General features: G+C 39.1%; 1 protein-coding gene across 2 annotated transcripts; it reads left to right on the forward strand.

Moving 5' to 3' along the window:
• Positions 1 to 15,120: 15,120 nt before the first annotated feature.
• On the forward strand, positions 15,121 to 20,730 carry LOC132617705 (uncharacterized). 2 transcript variants are annotated; one of them, XM_060332775.1, is made up of 7 exons: positions 15,121 to 15,604; positions 16,631 to 16,738; positions 17,290 to 17,451; positions 17,552 to 17,723; positions 19,851 to 19,924; positions 20,081 to 20,132; positions 20,420 to 20,730. In XM_060332775.1, the coding sequence occupies exons 1-7, from the start codon at positions 15,284 to 15,286 to the stop codon at positions 20,467 to 20,469; spliced, it is 939 nt and encodes a 312-aa protein (XP_060188758.1). In that variant the 5' UTR covers positions 15,121 to 15,283; the 3' UTR covers positions 20,470 to 20,730. The 2 variants fall into 2 exon arrangements, with proteins under 2 accessions (XP_060188758.1, XP_060188759.1); XM_060332776.1 differs by lacking the exon at positions 20,420 to 20,730 and having other exon boundaries at positions 15,123 to 15,604; positions 20,081 to 20,345.
• The last annotated feature ends 3,893 nt before the right edge of the window (positions 20,731 to 24,623 follow it).

The raw sequence follows: 24,623 nt of genomic DNA on the forward strand, positions 1-24,623 counted from the left end.
AACCGTCGTTTGAAGAGTGAACTGGTCGCTATGGCCGACTATAACCGGAGCCTTGAGTCTGAAAAAATCAGCCTTAATCGGGATAAAGCCCAGTTTTCCTCGAGGCTAGATGAGGTCGAGGCCACGGTTTCCCGACTCCGGGGAGAGTTGGACTCGGTGAAGGCTGATGCAACGGGCTTGGCCGAGAGGAACCGGCAGCTAGAGTCCGAGGCTGCCTTGTCCAACGAGCGTAGGAGGGTGTTCGAGGAAAAAGCCGAGGAGCGTTCTCGGATATGTGAAGGCCTAAGGGCCGAGCTCGAAGAGGCGGTTATCGCCAACAACGGCCTTAAGGCCGAGCTGGAGGCAGCCACTGGTAGGATAAGTGTCCTTGAGGAGGACCGGGCTGATCTGGAAGCGAAATTGGCCAAGGCTGAGGCCGACTTGGAAGAAACCTGGAGAAGTGTTGAGGCGGCCGAGGCTCACACTGCTATTGTTGCCGAGTATGAGAAGTGGAAGTCTCGGCGGATCACCCTCGAGCAAGCCGAGCATGGTCTCTCGGAGCTTCCGGCCCTGATACTCGAGGTCAAGAGGATGGAGAAGGAAGCCAATCACGCCCTCGGGTCCGAGTCAGATGACTCCGAGCGGACCGAGTCTGAGCACTCATCCTCCTCTAGTCATGCCGGATAGCATAGGGCTTGCGCCTCGCTTTCTGTTTTTGTTTTTTACCTTTGTAGGACTTTGTTTTTCTCTTGATGTAAGAAACATCCGTTGTATAAATGAGAAGTGCATCTTCCTTGCTTCTTCGTTTCATTCTGTTTGTTTACTGCTTTTGCTATAGTTGCTAGTCCGTTCTAGGACAAGTCAACTCATAGTCGTTAACTCATCGTGCCCGTAGGTCTTATCCGATATTTCGGGGCCGGCGGCTTATCAAATTTTAGGTTGGATCATTGTGATCTCGTTGCCTTTGTCGAATTTCGACCATGGTACCCGGCGTAGGGTATGTGAACGAGGCAGTACCGAAATACGGTGGTTATCAACTGGGCAAAGTATATTTGACAGGAAGTTGTTATCCCAACTTTTGATAACTTTGTGCTTGCAAAATGTTTGTACTTTGATAACTTTGTGCTTGCAAAATGTTTGTACATATGAGAATTTTAACTCTTTCTTCCTTAGCCGTAGCAAATATAAAATGGGACACGATTCGTTATGATCGTTTGGTCTTTACATTGGAGGCTATGGCCGGTGGCTGGGCCTTAACTTTGCCGTAGCAAAAGGCTAAATGGGACACGATTCATTATGATCGTTTGGTCCTTACATCGGAGGCTATGGCCGGTGGCCGGGCCTTAGCTTTGCCGTAAAAAATTTTGAGCTTCTCCGTCTGCTTTAATCGGGGTCATCTTCGGTGTGGCATAGTACTCCCCTAGCACTTATCCGATGTCCGAGGTCGGGTGAGTGCTATTATGTCCCCAATCGGAGGATGCGACACCGGGTATCCGGGTACTTGCCCTTCATATCCGTTAAGTAACACGTTGTACTCGTTGCCTCATTAAAAACCTTGTCGGAAAACCCATTTTGGGACAAAACCGGACTAAGGAAAAGAGTGCAACACGTGTTTTCAGGCCTAAGATTCTGACTTTTATCCCGCTCTTGACTTCCTCCAAGATAGAAAAGTTAATAAGAGAATGTGGGGAGACCATACCTCAGCAGTAGTATCTCTTCAGATGGGCCACGTTCCAGTTATTACGCAGACGCTGCCCGTCTATGGACTCCAATTGGTACGATCCTTTGCCTGTTATACCGGTTATCTTGTACGGGCCTTCCCAGTTCGGAGCCAGCTTTCCCTCGTTGGGGTTCTTGATATGCAGGGTAACTTTTCGAAGTACTAAATCCCCAACTTGGAAATGCCGAAAGTTGGCTCTTCGGTTGTAATATCTCTTCATCCTCTGTTTTTGGGCCGCTATGCGGACCGACGCTCTTTCGCGCAGTTCATCCGCGAGGTCGAGCTTCACGGCCATGGCCTCCCCGTTTGAATCTTCGGTGGTATACCTGGAACGGAGGGTCGGTTCGCCAACCTCCACGGGGATGAGGGCTTCGGCTCCGTAAACCAATGAGAACGGGGTTTCCCCCATGCTCGACTTGGATGTGGTTCTGTAGGCCCACAACACCTCCGGGAGTATCTCCCTCCAATGATGCTTCGATGCTTCAAGTCTCTTCCTCAGATTTTGGATTATTGTTTTGTTCATTGATTCTGCCTGTCCGTTTGCACACGGGTGATACGGGGTTGACAAGATTTTTTTGATTTTCAGCCCCTCGAAGAAGTTGTTGACCTTGCTATCCACGAACTGGGGACCATTATCACAGGTTATCTCGGAGGGGACGCCGAAATGGCAGATGATGTGGTCCCATATGAAGTCGATGACCTCCTTCTCCCTTATCTTTTTGAAGGCCTGCGCTTCAACCCACTTAGAAAAATAGTCAGTCATAAACAAAATGAAACGGGCCTTACCTGGTGCCCGAGGTAGCGGACCCACAATGTCCATTCCCCACTTCATGAAAGGCCAAGGTGAGATGACCGAATGCAACAACTCCCCGGGCTGGTGAATCATCGGAGCATGTTTCTGACACCCGTCACATTTTCGGACAAAACTTTTCGTGTCCTCGTCCATCCGGTTCCAGTAATAACCGACCCTGACAATTTTCCGAACCAAAGCCTCTGTACCGGAGTGGTTGCCGCAGGTTCCCTCGTGTACCTCTCTTATCACGTATTCCGTTTCGCTGGGGCCTAAACATTTGGCCAGAGGACTGAGGAAAGAGCGTCGGTACAGTTGGCCGTCCACTAAGCAAAAGCGGGCAGCCTTGGTCCGTAGCGATCGTGACTCCTTCGGGTCATTTGGGAGCTTACCATCACGCAAGTAGTCGATGTACTTGTTGCGCCAATCCCAGGTCAAGCCCATTGTATATATTTTAGCGTGCCCGGTTTCTATGGCCGTGTTCGATAAGTGCACCGTAGCCCCGAGGTCGATTTCCTCCGTCTCGACCGAGGATCCCAAGTTTGCTAATGCATCGGCTTCGCTGTTCTGTTCCCTTGGTACATGCTGCATGATCCATTCTTTGAATTGATGAAGTACCACTTGGGTTTTTTCGAGGTATCGCTGCATCCGTTCGTCCTTTACCTCGAATACGCCGTTCACCTGGTTCACGACCAAAAGCGAGTCGCACTTTGCTTCGATTGTTTCGGCTCCCATGCTCCCAACTAATTCCAAACCTGCAATCATAGCCTCATACTCGGCTTCATTGTTAGTCAGTCTAGCAGTTCTAACAGACTGTCGGATGACCTCCCCGGCCGGGGTTGTTGACACCCAATTTTGTCCCGTCTCTCTGCCGAAATACCTATTTTGCGCTTCTAATATTTTTTGGAAAAAATAAAAATATATATATATATATTATGTGTTTACTATAATTATTAGCCTCTTATCAATACCGCTATTGCATTATTCTATTAATTATTCTTATTACTATTACCGCATTTTATTATTATTATTATTATTATTATTATTATTATTATTATTATCATTATTATATATTACTATTATTATAATTCATAATTTTTTATCATTTCGGCATTTTACCAGCTTACGCACACGCATCGCATTTATCTTTGCATAATTAAATAATAGTATTTATTTTACTGTGGATTTTTCGCAATATTATTGCACTGCTATTACAACGCCATTTTTTATCTAAGCATTAATGACGACATATTCCATATTGAGCAATATTTTAACAGAAGTTATTTAAACAAGTCTTTTATTTAAATTTAGAAGCCAAACTATTTCTTGCTCTCAGTCTGTATTTTGATTTATCGGATTCCAAATCAAAGTCCAATCAACTCATAAATATTTTGACCAGCCCATATTTTCGATCCAAATTTTTTGGACCAGTCCATGTTATAATTTATTAGCCATTCTTTTAATACTCGGTCTAAAAATCGACCCAGTCCATAAATGGACCGGGTTCGACCCATTTTTTACGTGAAATAAGGGAAACCCTAAAAGGGTTCCCCTTCACTTCCCTTATCACCGCCGCACCCCCTCCCTTTCTCTCCCTTTCCCTTTCTCCCTCTTCCACCTCATCGCCGCCTCCACGTTACCCCCCACTGCCACCCCACTGCTTCTCACTCCTCACGCCTTGTCCCCCACCATTGACACCCCCACGCACACGTTCCTCTCCACTACCTCCATCACGCCTCCACTATACCCTGTCCCCACACCACTGCGACTCCCACCGTGCTCACTGTCATCTCCACCTTCGCCTGTCCTCCACTTCCCGTTATACCCGTTTCCTCTTTCTTTCTTCAAGACAAAGGTCAAAAGACCTATAAATGGTGGTAGGGTTGAATCGAAAAAAGGGGGGGGGGGGGGGGATTTTTTGGATCGAAAAGATACCTTAATACTTCTTGATAGTCAATTCGGAATACAAGTTTTCAATTGTTCCAGTTCCCCTTCAAAATATCGACTTTTAATTTTTCGATATCGTCACAAAATTAAATCCTGTTCTGTTTTTGCTGTGGGTGTTCGTTTGAATCCGAGCATACGCAAGTTCGAATTTCAAAGTGTTTCGAGGTACATCGGAAGCTCGAGCCCCATTTCGCTGCATTTGAAGAAGGTCAGTAAACCTCTCTCCTTCTATTCATTTATCGGTAATTTAAGTACTCTCCTGTTTGTTCTATGCGTTTATATGCTTTATGCGTTTGTTAGTTAATTGATAGGTTAGTCTAATAGTTTGTTAATGTTAATAAATGTTATGTCAGTTTCTGTGTAGATTAGGTGTGTAGTTTCATAAGTTCAGCATGCGTCGGTATGTGTATATGAAGTCCAAGTATCCCTCATATGGTTGCCTGCTATTAGTTCAATTCATAATGGTTATTCGCTTAATTTGAATCAGTAAATCTTGGTTTGTAGCCGGTGGTGTGATTAGTTTGCCTGATTTAGTTATATAGAGGAGAGGCAATGTTTATATGATTGTGTTGTCTTTTGTTCCCTAGTGCCCAGTTTAGATTTCCTTTCTTTTTATCTGGAGTTTCAGTTCTGTTCCATGGAAAATGTGGTAATCAGGTTAGTTTCGTTTAGTTTCAATAGCATATATTAGAATTTGGGTAGAGACATTTAATTTTCTGCTTGGTTTGTGAGAGTAAGGCATTTATGCACTTTGTTTCATTTACCAAAAAAAAAAAAAAATCATGAACAAGGCTGTGTTAATGTATAAATTCAAGACCTGGTTTGGCTTGTTTTAACTCAAATTATAGGATTGAGTGCATGTTATTAGTTTGATCCCCCATCTGGTTCTGTCTCAATAAATAACCTGCTCTCTTCCTTTCTTTTTTTTTTTAAAGAATTTATTTTAGTATCGTTTCCAACTTAAGTATGTTGCTTCCAATAACTGTGCTACTCTCTTTTGGATTCTGAACTATGGCAGATTCAGAGAATCATTTAGAATTGAAGCTGACTAGTTAAATAAATCTAATGTGATGTTGTGCATATTTTAACAGGTCTTCTTTGATAAGAAACAAGTATCCAGATTTCCTACTTTAAAGATTGATTCTCATTCTGTCTGGTCATATGTTTATGCTTGGCATTCTTATTTCACCTCCTACTTTAAAGGGAAGAAAGTTTAGGTCCTTAATCTCATCTAGGAGGTTTTGTCTGCCTTCATTGTGTTCTGGTCCAGTTTGGAGCCATGTTTGAAGTTTCTTGATTGATATTTAGTTTGCATTATACTTATAGTAATCCTATTAGTTTAAACGTATCCGAGAGCATCATGTAATCTGTCCATGTTAAGCATGTATCTTGTGTTAGTTGAATAATCTAACGTAGAGTCCCGATATGTTAAGTCTTGAATCTGACTGCCAATATGTGTTAGTCTAGTTTTGATTATCATCTGTCTGAATATTGGTTCTATTGGTCTATTATTATGGTAGATGTAATGCTATGATTGGTTTGATTAAATTTAGGAGTTGAATGCTTATTATGGCTTAATGTGTTCTTAACCTAAATTATCTTCCATGTTTCGAACAAGTCTTTGTTGTCCAATATATACCTGAGTATATATATCCTTCCTTAAGTTTAATAAAGTGGAGCAGATCTGATACATCTCCTTATTTATTTGGTTTTCTTTTTTTTTTTCTTGGGTTTCTATGCAGTCATGGTTGTTTTGATATATATTTAGTTGGGTAGTTTGTTCTGCTTAATATTGTAGCTGGTGTGAATGAGTTATGTTTGGCTAGTTAATTTATTTGCCTAATGTAGTAGTTGGCAAGAAGCTATGTTTAGTCATTGGGTCTGTCTGCTCAGTATCATAATTTGTGTAAAATTACACTCAAGGTTGTCTAACTTGTTTGCTCAATTTGGGAAGTTGGTGATTTTCTTTTAACTAAGTTTTGAGTCTTGTATTTTTCTCTTGTCTGTCGGAAGTGTATTTTTTTTTTTTTTTTTTTTTCTGTTGAGGTTTGGGGAAGTTTCTTTAAGGCATTAAAGCATAACCAAACAATGGATAGGCCTATATTAATTTAGAAAGAAACAGAGAACGATAAGATATTGCCCTTCCCCAACCATGGTCATTATACATGCATTTGATCATGTTCAGCCTGTGTCATTGCCGTCCACTTTCCTTAAGATTATAGTTTGTTTAACATTTGAAAGCCAGGTAATGGAATGGAAGTCCAGTAGAAGATTGCAGACATTTAGTGTAGTCATTTAAAATATTCCAAAAAAGTGAGCTGAAACCTGTGCGATTATGTGTACGTGGTGCATAGTCGAATATACATAATATATACACAAGTCGCTGATTTGCTTGTTTTGAAATTTACATTATAAATAACTTTATTTATTGATTATACACTAATCCTTTTTTCCTTTTATCTTTTGCATGAACCTCACATACGAATCCGAGGGACTCGTTTCTCCCCGCATTCGGTGTTGGGCTAAAAGTCCAACATAATCATCTCGAGCCGTCCCCGATCAGTCCTTATTCCGCAGCAGAAAATAAAAATTGCTGGGCCAAGGCCCATATAGTGTTTGCAGCAGTGGCCCAAATGGGTCAGATCCATTTAACAGCAGCCTTTCTTAAAATATGGGTTGAGCCCATTTTTAATTATCTCTCCTTTATTTATTTGTGCATTTAATTTGTATACTAATTGTTTGTTTTTTATTTAGTTTATATAAACCTTAATGAGTTAATAGATTTAGTTTAGTAATGGGTAGTTAGTTTAAAGAAGACTAATAATTAATCTCATAAGCTTCATTTTCTTCTTTTCACATTAAAGTTATTTATAGAATCTATAATATTTACTTCTAAAATAATTGATAGTATAAATTAATATTTTTTTTTAGTTAAAGAAATCATATTTTATCTCTTGTTATCTTAATTTCAAAACACCACTAATACACAAATATAAATTCAAGCATATTTTATAAATAACCCTTTCAAGTTTGAATCAATCACCCATATTTTATAGAAAAAATGATAAAGAAAACTCACTTCCTTTTGAATCTTATTTATAAGCTTAGATTTTTCTACATTGTTATAATCAAATAATACGATTTATTCAAAGTGCAAAACTGCCAAATCTCTTCTTAACAACTATTATTTATGGGCAAATTATCATATTTTATAAAATCTTATATTAAATAGCGTTTTATTTTAAAGTTTAGCCACATTTGTAAATCTTCTTTAAATGACATTTTTATCTTAACAATGCTTATAAGTTTTATTTCATGCAAATTATCACATTTCCTATAAATTTTATTAAATATTATTTTTTATTTAAGGCTTCGTCGATAATTTCAAGTTTCATTTAATTTTTAGAATCTTCTCTTACGCACATTATTATATTTTCTACAAGTATTATTTCAAATAATATCATTAGTATTTTCATTTAAAGTCTTAGCGGTATTTATAAGTCCTATTTAAAAAATGGAATTTCAAGTTTTCTTTCATATTAAATTTTTGTAAATCTTATTTTCACTAATATTATTTTCCTTTTAAAATTTTAGAAACATTTGTGAATCATTTTAAAATTTAAACATTATATTTCAATATAATTAATTAACCTAAGTTTGGCCGGATAACCGTAGTTAACGGATTCTAAAGGATGCCTAACACCTTCCCTTTAGGATAATATAGAGCCCTTACCTAGAATCACACTGGTTAGCAGACCATTAACGGAGGTTTAGTTTTAACTTTACCTTAGTTAATATTTAGGTGTCCTAATTCACCATTAAATTAATTAGGTGGCGACTCCTTGAAACAAATAAACAGGAATCACCAATACGTCATACTCCCTAAATCAACCCGGTTAAAATGGGGTGTGACAGGGGTCCTAAGGACAATCCCGAGTCCGGAACCTCTAAGATTCGAGGCCCCGTCCGTATGTAGAGACCAAACGCCCGTGATCTTTCCCGAGGTCAGCAAAAGTTCCTTTTCGACCTCGGGGACCATGGTCGGGGTAAAGTCTGCCACAAAATCAGCCAAGATTTGGGATTTGATGGCTATTCGAGGTTTGTACTCGATATCGTAACCGCTAATTTCTACAGCCCATTTTGTTAATCTACCTGATAACTCGGGTTTATGCATGATGTTTTTTAAAGGGTAAGTGGTTATTACACATATGGGGTGACATTGAAAATAAGGTCTAAGCTTTCTAGGAGCGCTTACCAACGCTAATGCAAGCTTTTCCAAATGGGGATAACGGGTCTCTGCATCCCCCAAAGTTCTACTTACACAATAGATAGGGAATTGTGTACCTGATTCTTCTCGGACCAAAACGCCGCTTACTGCCATTTCGGAGACTGCTAGGTAGAGTAGAAGCGGCTCATCGGCCTTTGGTGTGTGCAGTAACGGGGGGCTGGACAGATACTTCTTCAACTCCCTTAGGGCTTCTTGGCACTCCGGTGTCCAATCGAAGTCGTTCTTCTTTCTGAGCAAAGAGAAGAAACGGTGACTCTTGTTCGAGGACCTCGAAATGAAGCGACTCAGCGCCGCTATCCGCCCGGTGAGCTTCTGTACCCTCTTTATGTTGTTCACGACCTCGATGTCCTCGATGGCCTTGATCTTGTCCGGGTTGATTTCGATCCCCCGGTTTGACATCATGAACCCCAGAAATTTACCGGACCTTACGCCGAAGGCACACTTCTCCGGGTTGAGTTTCATGTTGTATCTGCGTAGTACATCAAAGGTTTCCTGCAAATGCTTTAAATGGTCCTCTGTTTCCAGGGACTTAACAACCATATCGTCAACATAAACCTCCATTGTTTTCCCTATTTGTTCTTCGAACATCCCATTAACTAGGCGTTGGTAAGTTGCACCGGCATTTTTTAATCCGAAAGGCATGACGTTATAACAGTAAGTCCCATAACGGGTGATGAAGGATGTTTTCTCTCGATCCTCCGGGTGCATCCAGATTTGGTTGTACCCGGAGCAAGCATCGAGAAAACTTAACATTTCATGTCCGACCGTCGCATCGATCATTCTGTCGATGTGAGGCAACGGAAATGAATCCTTCGGGCATGCCTTGTTTAAATCCTTATAATCTACACACATTCGAAGTTTATTACCTTTTTTGGGCACCACCACCACGTTAGCAAGCCAATCCGGGTATTTCACCTCCCGGATGGAGCCTATATTCAAAAGTTTTGTTACCTCGTCTTTCACGAAGGCGTGTTTTTGCTCTGACATGGACCTTCTTTTTTGCTTCACCGGTTGAAATTTTCCGTCCAAGCTGAGTTTGTGTGACGCTATTTCCGGTGATATACCTGTCATGTCTATATGCGACCATGCAAAGCAATCGGTGTTAGCTTGAAGAAATTCAATTAATTTACGCCTGAGCTCCGGGGTAAGCCCCGTGCCCAGGTATACCTTCCTGTCAGGTAAGAACTCGAACAAAATGATCTGCTCCAGCTCCTCCACGGTTGACTTGGTCGCGTCCGAGTCATCCGGCATGACGAAGGATCTGGGCGTCCCGAAGTCATCCTCTTCATGTACTAGATCCGGTCCAATGCACTTTAATTGCTATTGGGGAACTTGCCCTCCTCCTCCGGTTGTACCCTTATCTTCCTGAGCTGGCTTCTCGTCTACTGCGAACATTTCCTTTGCTGCGGGCTGCTCGCCCCGGATGGTTTTCACCCCCTCCGGAGTGGGGAATTTCAGCAACTGATGCAGTGTTGAGGGAACTGCCTTCATGCTATGTATCCAAGGTCTGCCAATAACGCATTATATTTCATGTTCCCTTCGATCACATAGAACATTGTTTGCTGAATGGTGCCATCCGCGTTTACGGGCAATGAGATCTCTCCCTTCGTGGTTTCGCTAGCCATATTGAACCCGCTGAGTACCCGAGCTACCGGCACAATCCTATCGAGCAACCCTAGTTGTTCGACCACTCTCCATCGGATGATGTTGGCCGAGCTACCTAGGTCAACCAAAATACGTTTAACCTTAGTTTTAAAGACAAGTACAGAAATTACCAGTGCATCGTTGTGCGGCTGAACGATGCCTTCCGCGTCTTCGTCATCGAAGAAAATAGAGCCCCTGGTCGAATGGTCTCAGATGCGTTTTTCATGAACAATTGAGACCTCGTTTCAATACCCCCAACTATCATGTTGATCGTATGCTGGTGTTCGACCGGTTCGACCCTTCGATGAGCTTCCCGCTCTTTGTAGTGACTTTTGGCTCGCTCGCTCAATAGATCTTGAAGGTGGCCGTTTTTTAATAACCGGGCTACCTCTTCTCTCAACTGGCGGCAATCCTCCGTTTTGTGACCATGGGTTCCGTGATATTCACACACCACGTTCGGATCCCGCTGTCTCGGGTCTGACCTTAGTGGTTTCGGCCATCGCACATCCGGGACGCGGCCGATGGCCGACACAAGGCCCGAGGTATTGACGTTGAAGTTGTACTTCAAAATCTTCGGTGGACCTTTATTGTTGACGGAACTTCCGGCGTTGCTTCCGAAAGAGAGTCCCCGACTGTTTGACGGGCGCTCGACCCGCTTGCTACCTCGACCGGAGAGGTGGTTTGGGCTTTGCCTCGGACCCCACGGTGGGCGCCAAACTGTTTACCCCGAAATCGGATAATCAATTAAAATTGTAAGTGGGTATAGGATATGTGCTCGGATCTTGATGTATGCTAGATAGAGGAAATGTATATGCGAGAGTTCTTCAATAGTATGGTTAGTGATGGCGATTCGCTATGGACACTGATGTAGTAAACAATGTGAAATACTTGATGGAATAAACACAATATAAATGTAGCAAATAGCCTCGGCCGAATCAAGTATTGAAAGAGAGATTGTTTGTATGAACTATTTTATTACAAGTGTTCTTGGAAAGTAAAAGAGCCAACCCCTATAAAGGAAGGGGTCATGCCCTATTTATAGTGGCACTCCCCTGGTTCTCATACAATATGAGCCAATAAAATAATAGTAAAAAGGTCTGCTCTGCACGGATTTGGTGGGATTAGACTGACGGCGCCGTCTGACACACGCATGGTAGGTAGTTGACCATGACTGGACGTTACTGGCGCGTGACCCGTCTGCAACGGCCACACGGACAAACGGTCACTCGGGCTATTGGCCCTGCGGACCAACGACCATGAAAGCTCGAGCTTCGGGCTCGGCCGTTTCAACGATGCAGAGGGCAGATCAGTCGGTCCCCTTGCTCAGCTTCGGCCCTGGCACTGCTTCGGTCAAGGGCGAGTAGCCTCGGGGGCATTATCGTTCCTTCCTCCGGTTCTCGTTCCACCGGTTTGGCTCACATCCGGTTTTTACCGTATACAAGGATATCTCGAGCCATTCTTGAATGTACCGAATGACTCGTCTTGTATTTCTTCCACCATGCTAAGACGTCCAAATCATCTAGTTAGTTCATATCCACATTTGGCTGCATCAATTAAAGGTGATATTCATTAAAGTTTGCATTATAAGTAGGAGTTGGATGTGAATGTAAAACTTTTAAATTCGACAAATTCGATAAGTATTTTTTGCTACTTTGAGAAGTAGAAGCGCCTATGATAGTATATGATTATTCCAAGGGCGGAATCTTTTCTACCTCTTTGCACAAAAAGAGACTGAGATGACGAAATGGATGTGCTAGCTTTTCAGGGGGTCGTTTTCTGGTTGAAGATTATTCTATTTTTATGTTTTGTCCAAAGGAAAGAGCGATGCCTACATTAAATCAATCGATTCGACATGGTAGAGAAGAAAAACGGCGCATGGACCGTACTCGAGCTTTGGATCAATGTCCCCCGGTTACAACATTCCTTTCTATTGCACCTAAAATCTCTATTTCTGCTAATATTTCACGTGTTTCTGTTTATGGTTCAGCCAACCAGTGTGGTGGCGACCACGCTGTGCGCCTTCGCAGCACTGGACTATATTTCCGTCATTTCCGGAAAGTGCACGGAAAGCCGTCATTTCCTAGTAGGGCGTGGAGCAACGGGTGTAGCACTTTCTTCCAAAGTAGAATAATGACTAAAATTTTTTCTAAACTCGACATCAATCGCGAGCTCGACTTCATGTAACGATGGTTCAACTCCCTCGTCAATTTCTAAATAGTTATAAATTTGACCAACCAATGCTCTAGTATAAGACATTTTCGAACATGAATTTAAAAGAGAACCCAATATAAATAAAGTTGGGATGGAAAAAAAAAACTTCTTAAATTTTGTTGTCATAGAAAAAATAGCCGCTCGATAACCAGATTTATCTTTATACTCGTATAAAACTCTAGCTATTTCCACAAAGTAGGCTAAAATTTCGATTATCGTGGGATAGAATTGTCTAGAAAAAGCAAGAGTTGCATTATAAAAAATTTGTAAAAGTTCAATACATTCCTTAACATCTTTCCAATCGTTAATATTTATCCAATCATCACTATCTGTATTAAAATGGTTGTGAACTTGTTGTATGGGAATCCTATAATCATATGCTTGTTGTAACATAATGTAAGTGTAGTTCCACCTTGTGTCAACTTCTACTTGAATTTTCCTAGGTCTAAGGCCATTTTGCACACAAGAATTCTTAAAATCTCTCATTTCTTGCTTATTAGCATTACAAAAAAGAAAAACAACCGCATTTCTAACTTTTTGAATAGAATATTCAAAATAGTCAAGACCATCTCTAACAATAAATTTTAAAATGTGACAACTACATTTCACATGAAAAATATTTTTTAGCGGATGATTTAATTCCCTTTTTAAAAGACCAACCACCTTTGGATTATTAGAAGCATTATCTAAAGCAATACAAAGTGTTTTTCTATAAATGTTAAAAAATTTCATGATGTTGAATCCGCTAAAATTTTTCCGTCATGACGACCTTTCCCTTCATCATATAAAAAAGCTATAATTCTTTTTTGCATCACCCAATTATTATCAACCCAATGACATGTAATAGCAAAAAAATCTAACTTGTTAAGACTAAGACCCAAATCGGCAGTAAGAGAAACACTACAATTTAAAGAATTAGATACATGGCGCAAATAAAATCTATATTTTTTTTATATAAATCTATAATATCCGCTCTACAAGTACTTCTAGGAATACCCTCAAATAAAGAATTATAACAACGTTGAATATAAGTAACAAACCCCAAACCCGAAGGAAAGGAAAACGGTAGAGCATCAAAAGCACCATTTTAGCTTATTTCTATACGATCTTTTTTCTTGTCATAGCTAAAATTTCTACCGGTCCGTGGGTCTATTGTTTGTTGAATACCCCCCACACTTGAACCCGTTTTCTCTCCCCAAACATCTCTATGTTTGGATCTCATATGACCCGTTAGTGAATCCGTTCCACCATCCTTACTATTTTCTTGCCTAAAACTAAATTCTTGTTTACATATACTACATATAGCTGTTTGTCTTTCCTTATCTTTAGTCATAAATTTCCAAATTCTAGCGGTTGGCCTACGAGTTCTTGGCAGTTTGTCTTGTGCATGTGATTGTGCAGGACCTGTATCTCCGATGGGATTTTCGGTGGCTTGTGTTTCATCATCATCATCATCATCATCAATTTCATTAAAAGTGTCAGTATAGTGTTGCATTACCTCATGATCTAAAAGTGAATTATTTCCACCAATATCAATACCTAAATTAGGTGTTTCGTTCATAAATGTTTCCTCATTAAGCCCACCCCTAACAATACCACTACTACCGCCACATCGTCTCACTCTCTTCGACATTATTAAATAGAATTAATTTAAATCACACGCAAATAAATCACAAGAAAATAAATTGCAATAAATTAAATTGTTAGAATTAAATAGCGGAAAATAAAGATAGAGTTGGAACAAAGGTATCAAATTACCGGACTAATTTCCACCAAAGTGAAGACGACTAGAATTGCAAATCCACCAAAGCTTTGGAGCTACTTCGGATTGTTGCAAAATTATCAACTCCACCAACAATTTTTATAATTGCAAAATTAATAATTGAAACTAGAATAAAACTTTATAATGTTTAATTGAGAGAAATTTAAAGTGGCTAATTGTTGTAAAGTAGCTATAATAGAGAGAGAGAGAAGAGTGAATTGGTGTGGATTAAAATTGAAAATGAAGAGGGGTTTATATAGGGGTGGGAGATGGGTTAAAGTGTATAGAAAAAAGTTTGAGGGGGGGGGGGGGGGGGGGGTTGGGAGGCCAAAATGGCCGTTTGGAGCCGTTGGCAACGACCATTTTTGCAAAATGGACCGTTGCCCAACGGTCCAGTCCACAGTTGCCATTTTTTAATTTTTTTTTGACTGGTTAACCGGTTTTAACCGGCCGGTACCGGTTAACCGATCCCAAATTTTAAAAACTGGACCGGTAGAAAAACCTCGGTAGATCGGCGACCGGTAAACCGGTCCGGTTACCAGTTTTAATCGGATCGGTTAACAGGCTTACCTGAATTCACATATGAATTTTTTTTAAAAAAAAATCTAAAATAAGATTTACATATATGAAAATATGATTCATAATTTAAAATATTTAAAAAATATATAAAAAATAAAAAAAATACTTGTTTGAATCCCCAAATAAAAAAGAAATGTGAATCGGGACAGAAGGGTATACAATTAGCCCACTGAATTGTTTATCAATTTCAATCTTACCCCATTAATAATCCAGTGGCTTCTACAGTAGACAAGTTTCAGCAGTGCAGTCCCTTTACGTGGAGCCTTTCCTTTCCCTGATATTCATTAAATTCATACTCACAGTCGCACTTCAATTTTCTGTCCCTATTCAGCTCCAAAATAATTGCGGAACAAATCGTTGACAATGTATCGATCGGCAGCAAAGCGGTTATTACCGGCGTTATACCGCCGTCACCATGACGCAATATCACATATTCGAACCGTACCAGCAAATCGATTCATGACGTCAGCTTCCACGGGAAACATCCCTGATCAGAATCCTAACCCTATACCGCCTAGGTTTAATCCGGCTGACTCTACCGCATCGTCATCATCTTATAAGGAAGAAGAAGAAGAAGAAGAAAGGACACGTCACCATCAGGATACTGATGAGAAATCTAGGCGGCCTAAAGCGCATTATAAGGACGAAGAGGCGCGTGTACTCAGTGCTTCTCTCCTTCACGTGGTGAGTTTACATTTTACTTGAGGATTATATGTGTAGATTTATGTGATTGAATTCGTTTTTTGGGGATAATGTTGTTGATTTGGTCCATAGATTGATGTATTTGACCTTTATGCTCCTTGTGATTCTTTGTTGTATAAGTAGTTTCTCTAATTACATTCAGTAATTCAATTGGAAAAGAAAACAACAACATAACCAGTGTAATCCCACAAGTCGGGCTCTGTGGAGGGTATAGTGTACACAGACCTTACCCCTACCCTATACGGCGGGATAGAGAGGCTGTTCTAGACCCTCAGCTCAGAATAAGTGTAGAAAAAACAGTATAGAAAGGAAAATGCCGACAGCAAAATAACAAGAGTGCAAAATTGAAGAATAGGATACTACGCTAATACTAAATAATGCTACTAAATAAAGAGAAGATGAGAAGAGGAGACGGAGAAGACAAGAATGTTTTTTTTTTTTTTTCAAAAAAAGTGCCTCATTTAAAAGTTAGTAGAGTTTTCCTGATGAAAGGAAGATGATTTCTTGTAATGGAAGGTTCACCTTATATACATAACCAATTTTTTTTTTTTTAACCTCAAATGTGGATGATATGGAGGAAGGTGTTTTCCTGAAGTATTTTCAGGGGAAGATGTTTTTACTTTGAGAAACATTTTCTTGACTGTTTTCCTCTGTATGATTGGGTGTAAAGGCTGGTAACTGCAAAGTGTATGGTAAAGTATGAGGATAATGATTTGGTGGTGACAATAGAGCGTACGTGTTGATTGAAGCAAGTGATGTGGAGTAAAGAAGAGGTACTTGATAAGGGGAATTGACTTCCCGATTAGCGAAGGAAGTCATTTCTCCCCTTTGGTGGAAATATTTTCATTGGGGATAACATTTTTCACAATTTAGGGCAACCAAACACTGAAATGATTTCATCAAGGAAAATTCTTTTCAAGAAACATTTTCTGTCATAGAGACACACAACCTGTATCCCCTTTTTTAATATATCAGACTTGAAATTGGTGCTGGGTAACTTGTTTGCAGATTCGGCTAGGATGGACTGAAACGGCCATGATTGCAGGTGCAAGGGATGTCGGGGTGTCGCCTTCCATTATTGGATCATTTCCTCGGAAAGAAGCTGCTCTAGTGGAGGTAAATGACGGTTCACCTACATTTACTCATAATGCTGGATTCTTTAATGTGACTAGTTTTTTTGCGGGCATTATAGAGCTCCAACGTCTTTGACTTTGCTAAAAATGTTTATATAAGGCTGTTTGCCCCTCAGTTTTGTTAATCTCTTCTTTTGGTTTCCTCGTATTCTATCCGCACAACTTATTGTCTGTTATAAGTGTAACTCAAAGGAACTCCCTTGTAGCTTATATGTATATAACTATATAGCTACATGCCCTCCATGATGACCATACCAAAGAATGAGCTAAAGTCTAAGAGATTTCTGACCTAAAAAGCTTAAACATTACAGTCTGACTTTGTTTTTAACGCATTTTACCATTGGCAAGGTGCTTAGTGCTCATTCAGCATTCAATCTTCATCTTTTCTTGAATCATATACAACAACGCCTTCTGACTTATGCTGGTTTTTTTTTACTAGTTTAGCTGATCTAGTTCATGCTTTTATTTTCTCTTTTTGCGTGAATCAATAAGTTATTCCTCAATTAATTTATTATGTTGCACTTCTTTTCTCAGTATTTTATGGATGACTGTCTGGAAAGACTCATCGATATCATTGAATCAAAGGAAGATCTGAAAAACTTGATACCCAGCGAGCGGGTAGCAAAGCTTGTCAGAATCCGCTTGGAAATGCAGATCCCTTACATATCAAAATGGGCCCAAGCTCTCAGTATACAGGTACTTATCTCCTTAAAGTTTACATCTTTTCAGGCCCCTTTCTTTTGTAGATCTGTATAAAATGAGCAGAAGTGTTTCAGAAAACAACTACTGATTGTAGGCTCAACCCTTGAATGTTCCGACAAGCTTCAAGCAGCGTGCAATGCTTGTTGATGAGATCTGGCATGCTGTTGGTGATGATGCCAGTGAAATTGATTGGTATCTGAAGCGCACTGTCCTAGGTGGAATATACTCCACGACAGAACTATATATGCTGACAGATAGCTCTCCAGGTGTGTCATATATATATATATATATTTTTTTTTTTTTTTGATGAAGTAAGAAGTTTCCATTAAGAAAGGCAACTGGAAGGTGCCATTTTACAAAAGCAAAAGCTTGGGAGCTTTTGGGGCAAAAACAAAAGCTAGTAAGCTTTTAGAGAGGAAACTAAGTTAGAGTATGCAAGAACCATGGAGCTAACAAAGTCCAGGTAATTGTCAATGCTATTAACAGGGGAGTGAAAGCTCCAACTGAACAAAACTACTAAACATCTAGCTTTTAGAGTATGAATAGGAGTTGAACTGTTATGTATTTTGTCCGATGGTCGTTCTTCTCTTGCGATATTTCTAATATTATGGTTCAAGTCTTACTAAAATTTTAAATTAAAATAGGGCTCCTTTTTAATCCTGACATGCCGCACCATCAACAGTTCTTCCTGCTTCCTACTGTTTTATTGACATGGAACTATGTCATATAATTGGAAGGAAGCCTCTTAGGTTGTTCGAAACTACTCAATACTCCTCGTTTTGCCGAATCACTCTTTAAATTATGGAAGAAGGTATTTTTTGTTGTAGGAGGCATGAGAATTGAAGTATCTCTGGGGATAATAATCCCGCAAAAGATGTACTCTTGCTGGAGCCTTAGTTCATCAAACTGAACTTGCCAATAGAGGACATATTTTGCAATAGCAGTGTTGTACCTGTGGGAATATATAAAATGTACACACTTAATCCTAAATGAACGGCCAACTTTTTGGGTCATCCCATGATATTGCTGGCATAAAGTATTTTTCTTGAGAATGGTAACAGGATATTCATCAACACAAAATTCTGTGTTGGCGTCCAAATTTAGGCATAAAGTATTTAAGATATTATATGCTATAAATGCCTACGCGTTATCTTACAATATCTTATTTAATACAATCCTAAAAAATAAAATGTAAATTATGGACCCAATAAATCACTTCCATCTTTCTATATTTAAGAAGTGTAAATTATGGACCCAACATGTCACTTTCCTAACTCTCTTAATTGTGTCAAGTTAAAAACATGACATGTTCCCTTATTAAAAATCATGACACTTTCCCATCCCCTGCCTTCGGTTTAGTGGTAGAGCGCAGTGCGTGATGTGTGGGTTAGGCACATGACACGGGGTTGAACCCTATCGCAAACAAAAGCTTGGTATTTAAGTGGAGAAGGGTGTGTGTGTGGAGGGTGGGGGGTGGGGGGTGGGGGGATTATCTACAAAATTTCGAACTTTGGTGCACCACTTGACCTCGATGATTTCAAGGCTATAAATAAATGTACTTTCCCATTCCTCGCATAAAGTATGTTAGATGTTATAAATTATAAACATTGTATGGGGCATCAATAATGCTCTTTAATGTACAAAATTTTAGTTTATCGAATCCTAAAAATATAAAATGTAATATATGTACCTGACATGTCACCTTTCCAACTCTCTTAATACTTTCAAGGTCCTCTTTTGATGCGTTATTTTAACAACTTTGCTCTAGCTATGTATTAGGTGTTGCATATTTTCCAATAGAAATTACTTTGTAGGGTCCTCTGCCAGACATTTTCTGTTGGATTAGGAATCTTTTGGTGAAAGGTTAAACACGGATGGTTTTAGAATGGAAAGGGAGGTCAAACCTCATAACAGATATCCCAAAGAAATGGATTTCATATGGTTTTGGTGCTTTCTAATAATCTAAGCTTCATGAAGCTTGACGCAACTCTGCTTCTTATCATTTCCAAGTTGCCTTGCAGTCTTATAATTCATCTTCCTTTGGTCTCCTTTCTTGTACCTCTCCTGTACCACTTTTGATCCTGAAGTAATAGCCCACATGAGCAATCTGCTTCATCTACTCTTTGGTTTAGAGCTATTGTTGAAGCCTAATGTTTCCAAATCTCTGGTTATTAGTTGGGTAGCTAATATACCATACAAAAGTTCTCTTGTGAGTGCCTCTATTGGAATACTTTCCACTCTACACAACCCTCACCTCCCCCCCCCCCCCCCCCCCCCCCAAAAAAAATAAAAATAAAAATTGTCCCTTCTCTGATCTTTGTATAGGTATTATTTGTTTTACTTGATGTCTCTCTTATATTTGAGGGATTTATTGTTTATGCTTCTGTTGACAGATTTTTGTGATACATGGGCATTCTTGGATGCGCGAACTAAAGATGCATTTGATCTGAAGAAGACTGCTCAAGAGGTATTTTGCTGCTACTGTGATGATCTTGTTTTAACTAGTAGTATGGACCCCAGAGGACATATATTAAAAGGGATGTGTAGACCCCCTGAAAAGAGTGTAGGATTCAATTTTGCATTTCAAAGTTTTAGTTCTGAGAATAAACCTGGAATTTTGCAGGCACAACGGCTGGCTGAAGCAGTTGGTTCAGGGATGGGAGGCTCTTTACAAGGTTTTATGAAGAGGGTCTTCACGGGTTGAATATAGTTTGCAGTGTTCACAAAATAAAAATTATAACTTGTGTCTGCCAGCAGAGATGTTAATTTGAATTACCATTGGCATGCTGTTGCCATTTTTGCCATACCATGTGCTTGTACATGTTGATAATATCTTTTGTTGTCAAAATGAGAACATTGTTACAAGTAGAAAGCTGTTTCATTTGTTAGTTTGCTTTTTGAAAATCTTTTCATCAGTAATTTTAACTTGGAGTTTTTTTGTTTTGTTTTTCTGGATTGGAAGGATGGCCATTTGTTTCGCGTATCCTCAATGATAGGGAGAGGTTGATTTAAATTAAGGGGAAAAAGGATACATGCTTCCTACTACTGAAATCTATGGCAGAAATCTAGAAGGAAACATGTGCATACTTGAACAAAGGATCCACAATTTGCTAGATGCTGCTCGTTGATCGAGATGAGCCATACCCACTCCCACATCTCAAATTATTTGTTGCTCTTTTGTTTTACCCGTCCCTAAGAAATACTAGTATTAATTACGAAGGTATTTGATCTACTTTACTCTTATTTATGTCTAAGTTATAATTTTTCATTAAATGTTTACTCAATTTATGTGTCATCTCCATTAACGACAACGGGTAAAATGGAGAAAAAAAAATTGATTATGTCTTTAACTTTTAAAACGCAATAATTTGAGATAATTATTTTTAGTAATAACGATAAATAATTTGAGTTGGAGGGAGTATTATTTAAACTTAATGACAAAAGTCACAATATTATTACTGCGTGACATACACTTTTGGGAAAGAGTGGTCAAGTACCAAAGAGGTGTGTACAAGTCACAGTTGAAGAATTTGTTTGATATGTACTAATATTTCTGTGAAATAAGGTTTACTATGCATCTAAGTCCTAAAGAATTGACAAATGCATATTGATGATTATATTTGGATGAAAATGTCCAATGCTGCTGGGGATGTTTGATGTTACCAGTTTATCTTAATGTAAAGTCAGAATGTTCTGAGCTAAGGCGAAGTTATCATATGGTCTAGTTGTTATCACCTTGAGAATCTGGTAATCTCTATTCAAAATTACCCCTTAGCTAACTGGCTACCCAAGTCTCTAATAGGGAGTAAGGGTGTCGAATGAGCTTAATTAAAATTGGTTCATCAATAAATAGATAGATCATTAATTCGTCTAGAGGTTAATTAGAATGAGATATACCAAGTGAAGATGACCTAAACAATGAGTGTTTCAAAACAAGAAGATAAGAATTTGTGTTGTACACGTATTTTTATTTTATTTTATTGTTTTATTGAAGAGAAAAATATAATATATAAAAAGGTCATTTACCAAAAAAGGAATAAAAGCAAAATAGGAAGAAAGACATCACACTTAATTAGTATGAACATAAGTAAATTTAGATACGGGTAAGAATTTAAGGTTAATATTTGAAATAGTATAATGGTTGATTTGAAGACAGAATTGTCCTGAGTCATAATTCATCGGATGATTTGATTTGTACAAAAAAAAAATATTATGGAGACAATATTTAAATTTTATCCCCACTTTTAATATGGGGAAATAACCCATATATCTTGTTTCGCAACCGATGTAGCCTAGTGTATCATCTGTGTATGGATAATGTATATATACTGTCCACGCATTTAGTTTGCAGCTGATATATGTAGCCCACTGTATCATCAGTGTATAAATATTATATTTATTCTGTATAGCTATATATAAACATTACATATTCTCTCTGAAATACAAATCTTTTTCCCAAAGTAGATTTCGGATATCTGGAATAGCCTTAAGCTTCGAGACCCCAAACAATGGTGGCCTTTAGATTTATGGGTTTTCACCCTTAATAATCACCAAACCCAGCTCAATCGAGTTCCAATCGAACCCACACTTCATAACCGACTTCCTTTAGCTATTTCCAACGAAACGAGACAACACCCATTTGAGGTTTTACAACCATTTTTTTTTTTTTAATCTGGACAAACCTAAATTCTTCTAGGGATGCAAAAATGGAATACACACTTAGTATATAACTTGATAGATCAAGCATTGGTTGAGGGATTTGGGGATTTGGAGGGTAATCTGGAACATGAAAAGAGGTCGCAATTTGGTTATAATTATTATTTATCAAAAGTGATAGAGACGAAATGTGGCTCTGCGTAGAAATAGAAAGACACAAAGAATTAAAGATGAAGGAGAGAGGGAGAGGAATTAAGGCTACACATGTAATAAATTAGTAGTTGGGTTAAAAATGGTGACGATTATTTTTTCAGAACTCTAGCGACCAAATTCGCCCAAATTGCTTGATGACCTTGTCGATTGATCTCTTTGGACCCCCTAATCCTAACCCTCGCCCCCTACCCCCATCCCCGATCCAAAGAACATTGGAAACAAGACAAATGTTGATTCTTCTGCATCTCAGAACAAAGAAGCCATAAAATCGAAGAAGCACCAACCCAAAGACAAAATTCGATATGTGCTGGAGCTATTGGAGTCAAAGTGGGAAATCATTCAAAGATCAAAGTGACTACCGCCAAGAGCGCATGAAGTAATTGATGACAAGGCAGTGGTAGTCTTCACAACGGAAGAACATGAAATTCTTGCAGGGACCTGTCGATGGACCATTAGCAGTAAATTCATAAGAGGTAGGCCTGCTATTGACCACATTAGGGTTGATTTTGATGAAGTTATTACTCTTAAGAGCAGTGTCAAAATAGGGGCGAAAGACAAATATCATGCGTTCATATATGTAAACAATGAAGAGGATTTCAATAACCTCAATCCTAAGAATAGAGAATTACAAGGAGAGGCGCTTGAGTTAGCTGGAGTAGAAGTTCAAAATCTCAAAGACTTGATCAGGAAAAGAAAAAGTAATTTTTTCAAGAAAGTGGCAATTCTAGAAGGTGTGATACTTGATGGTGAGATAAGAGATGACTGGAACTATCAGCAAGGATAGGAGAGTTCAAGAAGCTACATGGACTCCAATTAACCTGAAGAAGGGAATTGTGAACAAGCAGGAGAATGTTGAAGATAGAAGGAGTGAGAACTTGGATCCTGGTCTAAGAAGAGAATTGGAACTCCCAAGTCACAATCACAGGCCCGAACCACCTGATAGATCTGAAGAGAAAGGAGAGGATCAAGATGAGATATTCCAAGACATAGATACTATAGTGTTACATCCCACATTTTCATACGTGAAGTACTTCGTAAGTCAATTGACATAAACTCAGAAATGAGATCATCCTTGAGATTATACAAAGTAAGTTAATCATGTTACCTTGGAGGTTACAAAAGTTTAAGATCATGATTAGGAAGTACTAAGAGGGCTCGAAGTTAAACGAGTCGAAAAAAAGAAGTTAAACGAGTCGAAAATAATCAGTTTCGTTGAAAGTTGGCAAGTTGGGAATGTTATAACCCATGCTTTTGGGATAAGACTACGAGTGCTTAACATGCTAAGAAAAGAATTTTATGAGGTATTTTAGTATTATGATAGTCACGTGTTAGTTTTTGAAGTCAAGCTAGTTCTTAAATAAAAGTCGACAAAAGTCGTTCAAGTTACGTTTATAAGTTACCTGAAATTTGGGTCAGATGTCACTGGGTTTTTCTCTCAATATACTTAGAGTTACGAGCTGATACAACCACCAAATTGAAGGTCTACGAGTATAGTTTCCAACGCATCAAGCAGTTCGTCAATACGATGTTGGAGTAGAGAGATATTCACATTTTCGCGAGACTGCGCAGCCAGACCCTTTGGGACCCACTTGAGGCGGTGGCCGACCCTTTTAAGGATATTTATGCCTTCCAGGTCTTATACTTCATCATTTCTCATCAATATAAGTTCCCAAATACTCCCAAATGCTCTCTAAGAGATCCCCAACCATCCAAGACTGAAATCCAAAGAAAACAACGCAAATCAAATGTTGGGAATCCTGTGGTGCTAGTGTGTTTCTTTTTATTCTTATGGTTGCTAATTTTGGAGGGGTGCCAATTCATGTGGGAAGTTGTTTTAAGGATCATAAGGTAAGATTTTGCTCCTCTTTCATGTATTTGAGGTTATAGAAGTTGTAATTAGCTTGTACGGTTGAAAACCCGTTAGATAAAGATCGAAAATCGTAGTTTTGTTGTTGTTTGTTGAACTGTTTTAAAGATCCCCTTATGATATTCTGTGATTGGAAATTCATGGAATAAACTGAGTATGTTGTGGTTGCTGTTTTAATAAGTTCTGGAGTAAGAAAGGGTTTAAAGCTATAGTTTTGTTAATTGTAAATTGAGCTTGTCGTTCGTTGTGTTGTTGCTTGAGTTGGAGGTTGCTTCAAGGTGTAGTAAGCCCAAGATAGGGGTTGTTCGTGTGATGTAAGGTAATATTCATGCCTCCTATCATGTATAGGAGTTATTTTAAGTCTACGGAAGGTTAGATGGGTGAAGAACGTGTTAAATAGCGATTAGAGGTCGAAAACATGTTTTAGTAA

This window comes from Lycium barbarum, chromosome 11 (assembly GCF_019175385.1).
Source record: "Lycium barbarum isolate Lr01 chromosome 11, ASM1917538v2, whole genome shotgun sequence".
Classification (NCBI taxonomy): domain Eukaryota; kingdom Viridiplantae; phylum Streptophyta; class Magnoliopsida; order Solanales; family Solanaceae; genus Lycium; species Lycium barbarum.

What these genes read in the sequence shown, in the direction of transcription:
- LOC132617705 (XM_060332775.1), top strand. Translation starts at nt 15,284, where the DNA reads ATGTATCGATCGGCAGCAAAGCGGTTATTACCGGCGTTATACCGCCGT. An exon ending in AAGAAGCTGCTCTAGTGGAG is followed by an intron (nt 16,739 to 17,289) that starts GTAAATGACGGT and finishes TTCTTTTCTCAG; the next exon opens with TATTTTATGGATGACTGTCT. An exon ending in TGAAGAAGACTGCTCAAGAG is followed by an intron (nt 19,925 to 20,080) that starts GTATTTTGCTGC and finishes GGAATTTTGCAG; the next exon opens with GCACAACGGCTGGCTGAAGC.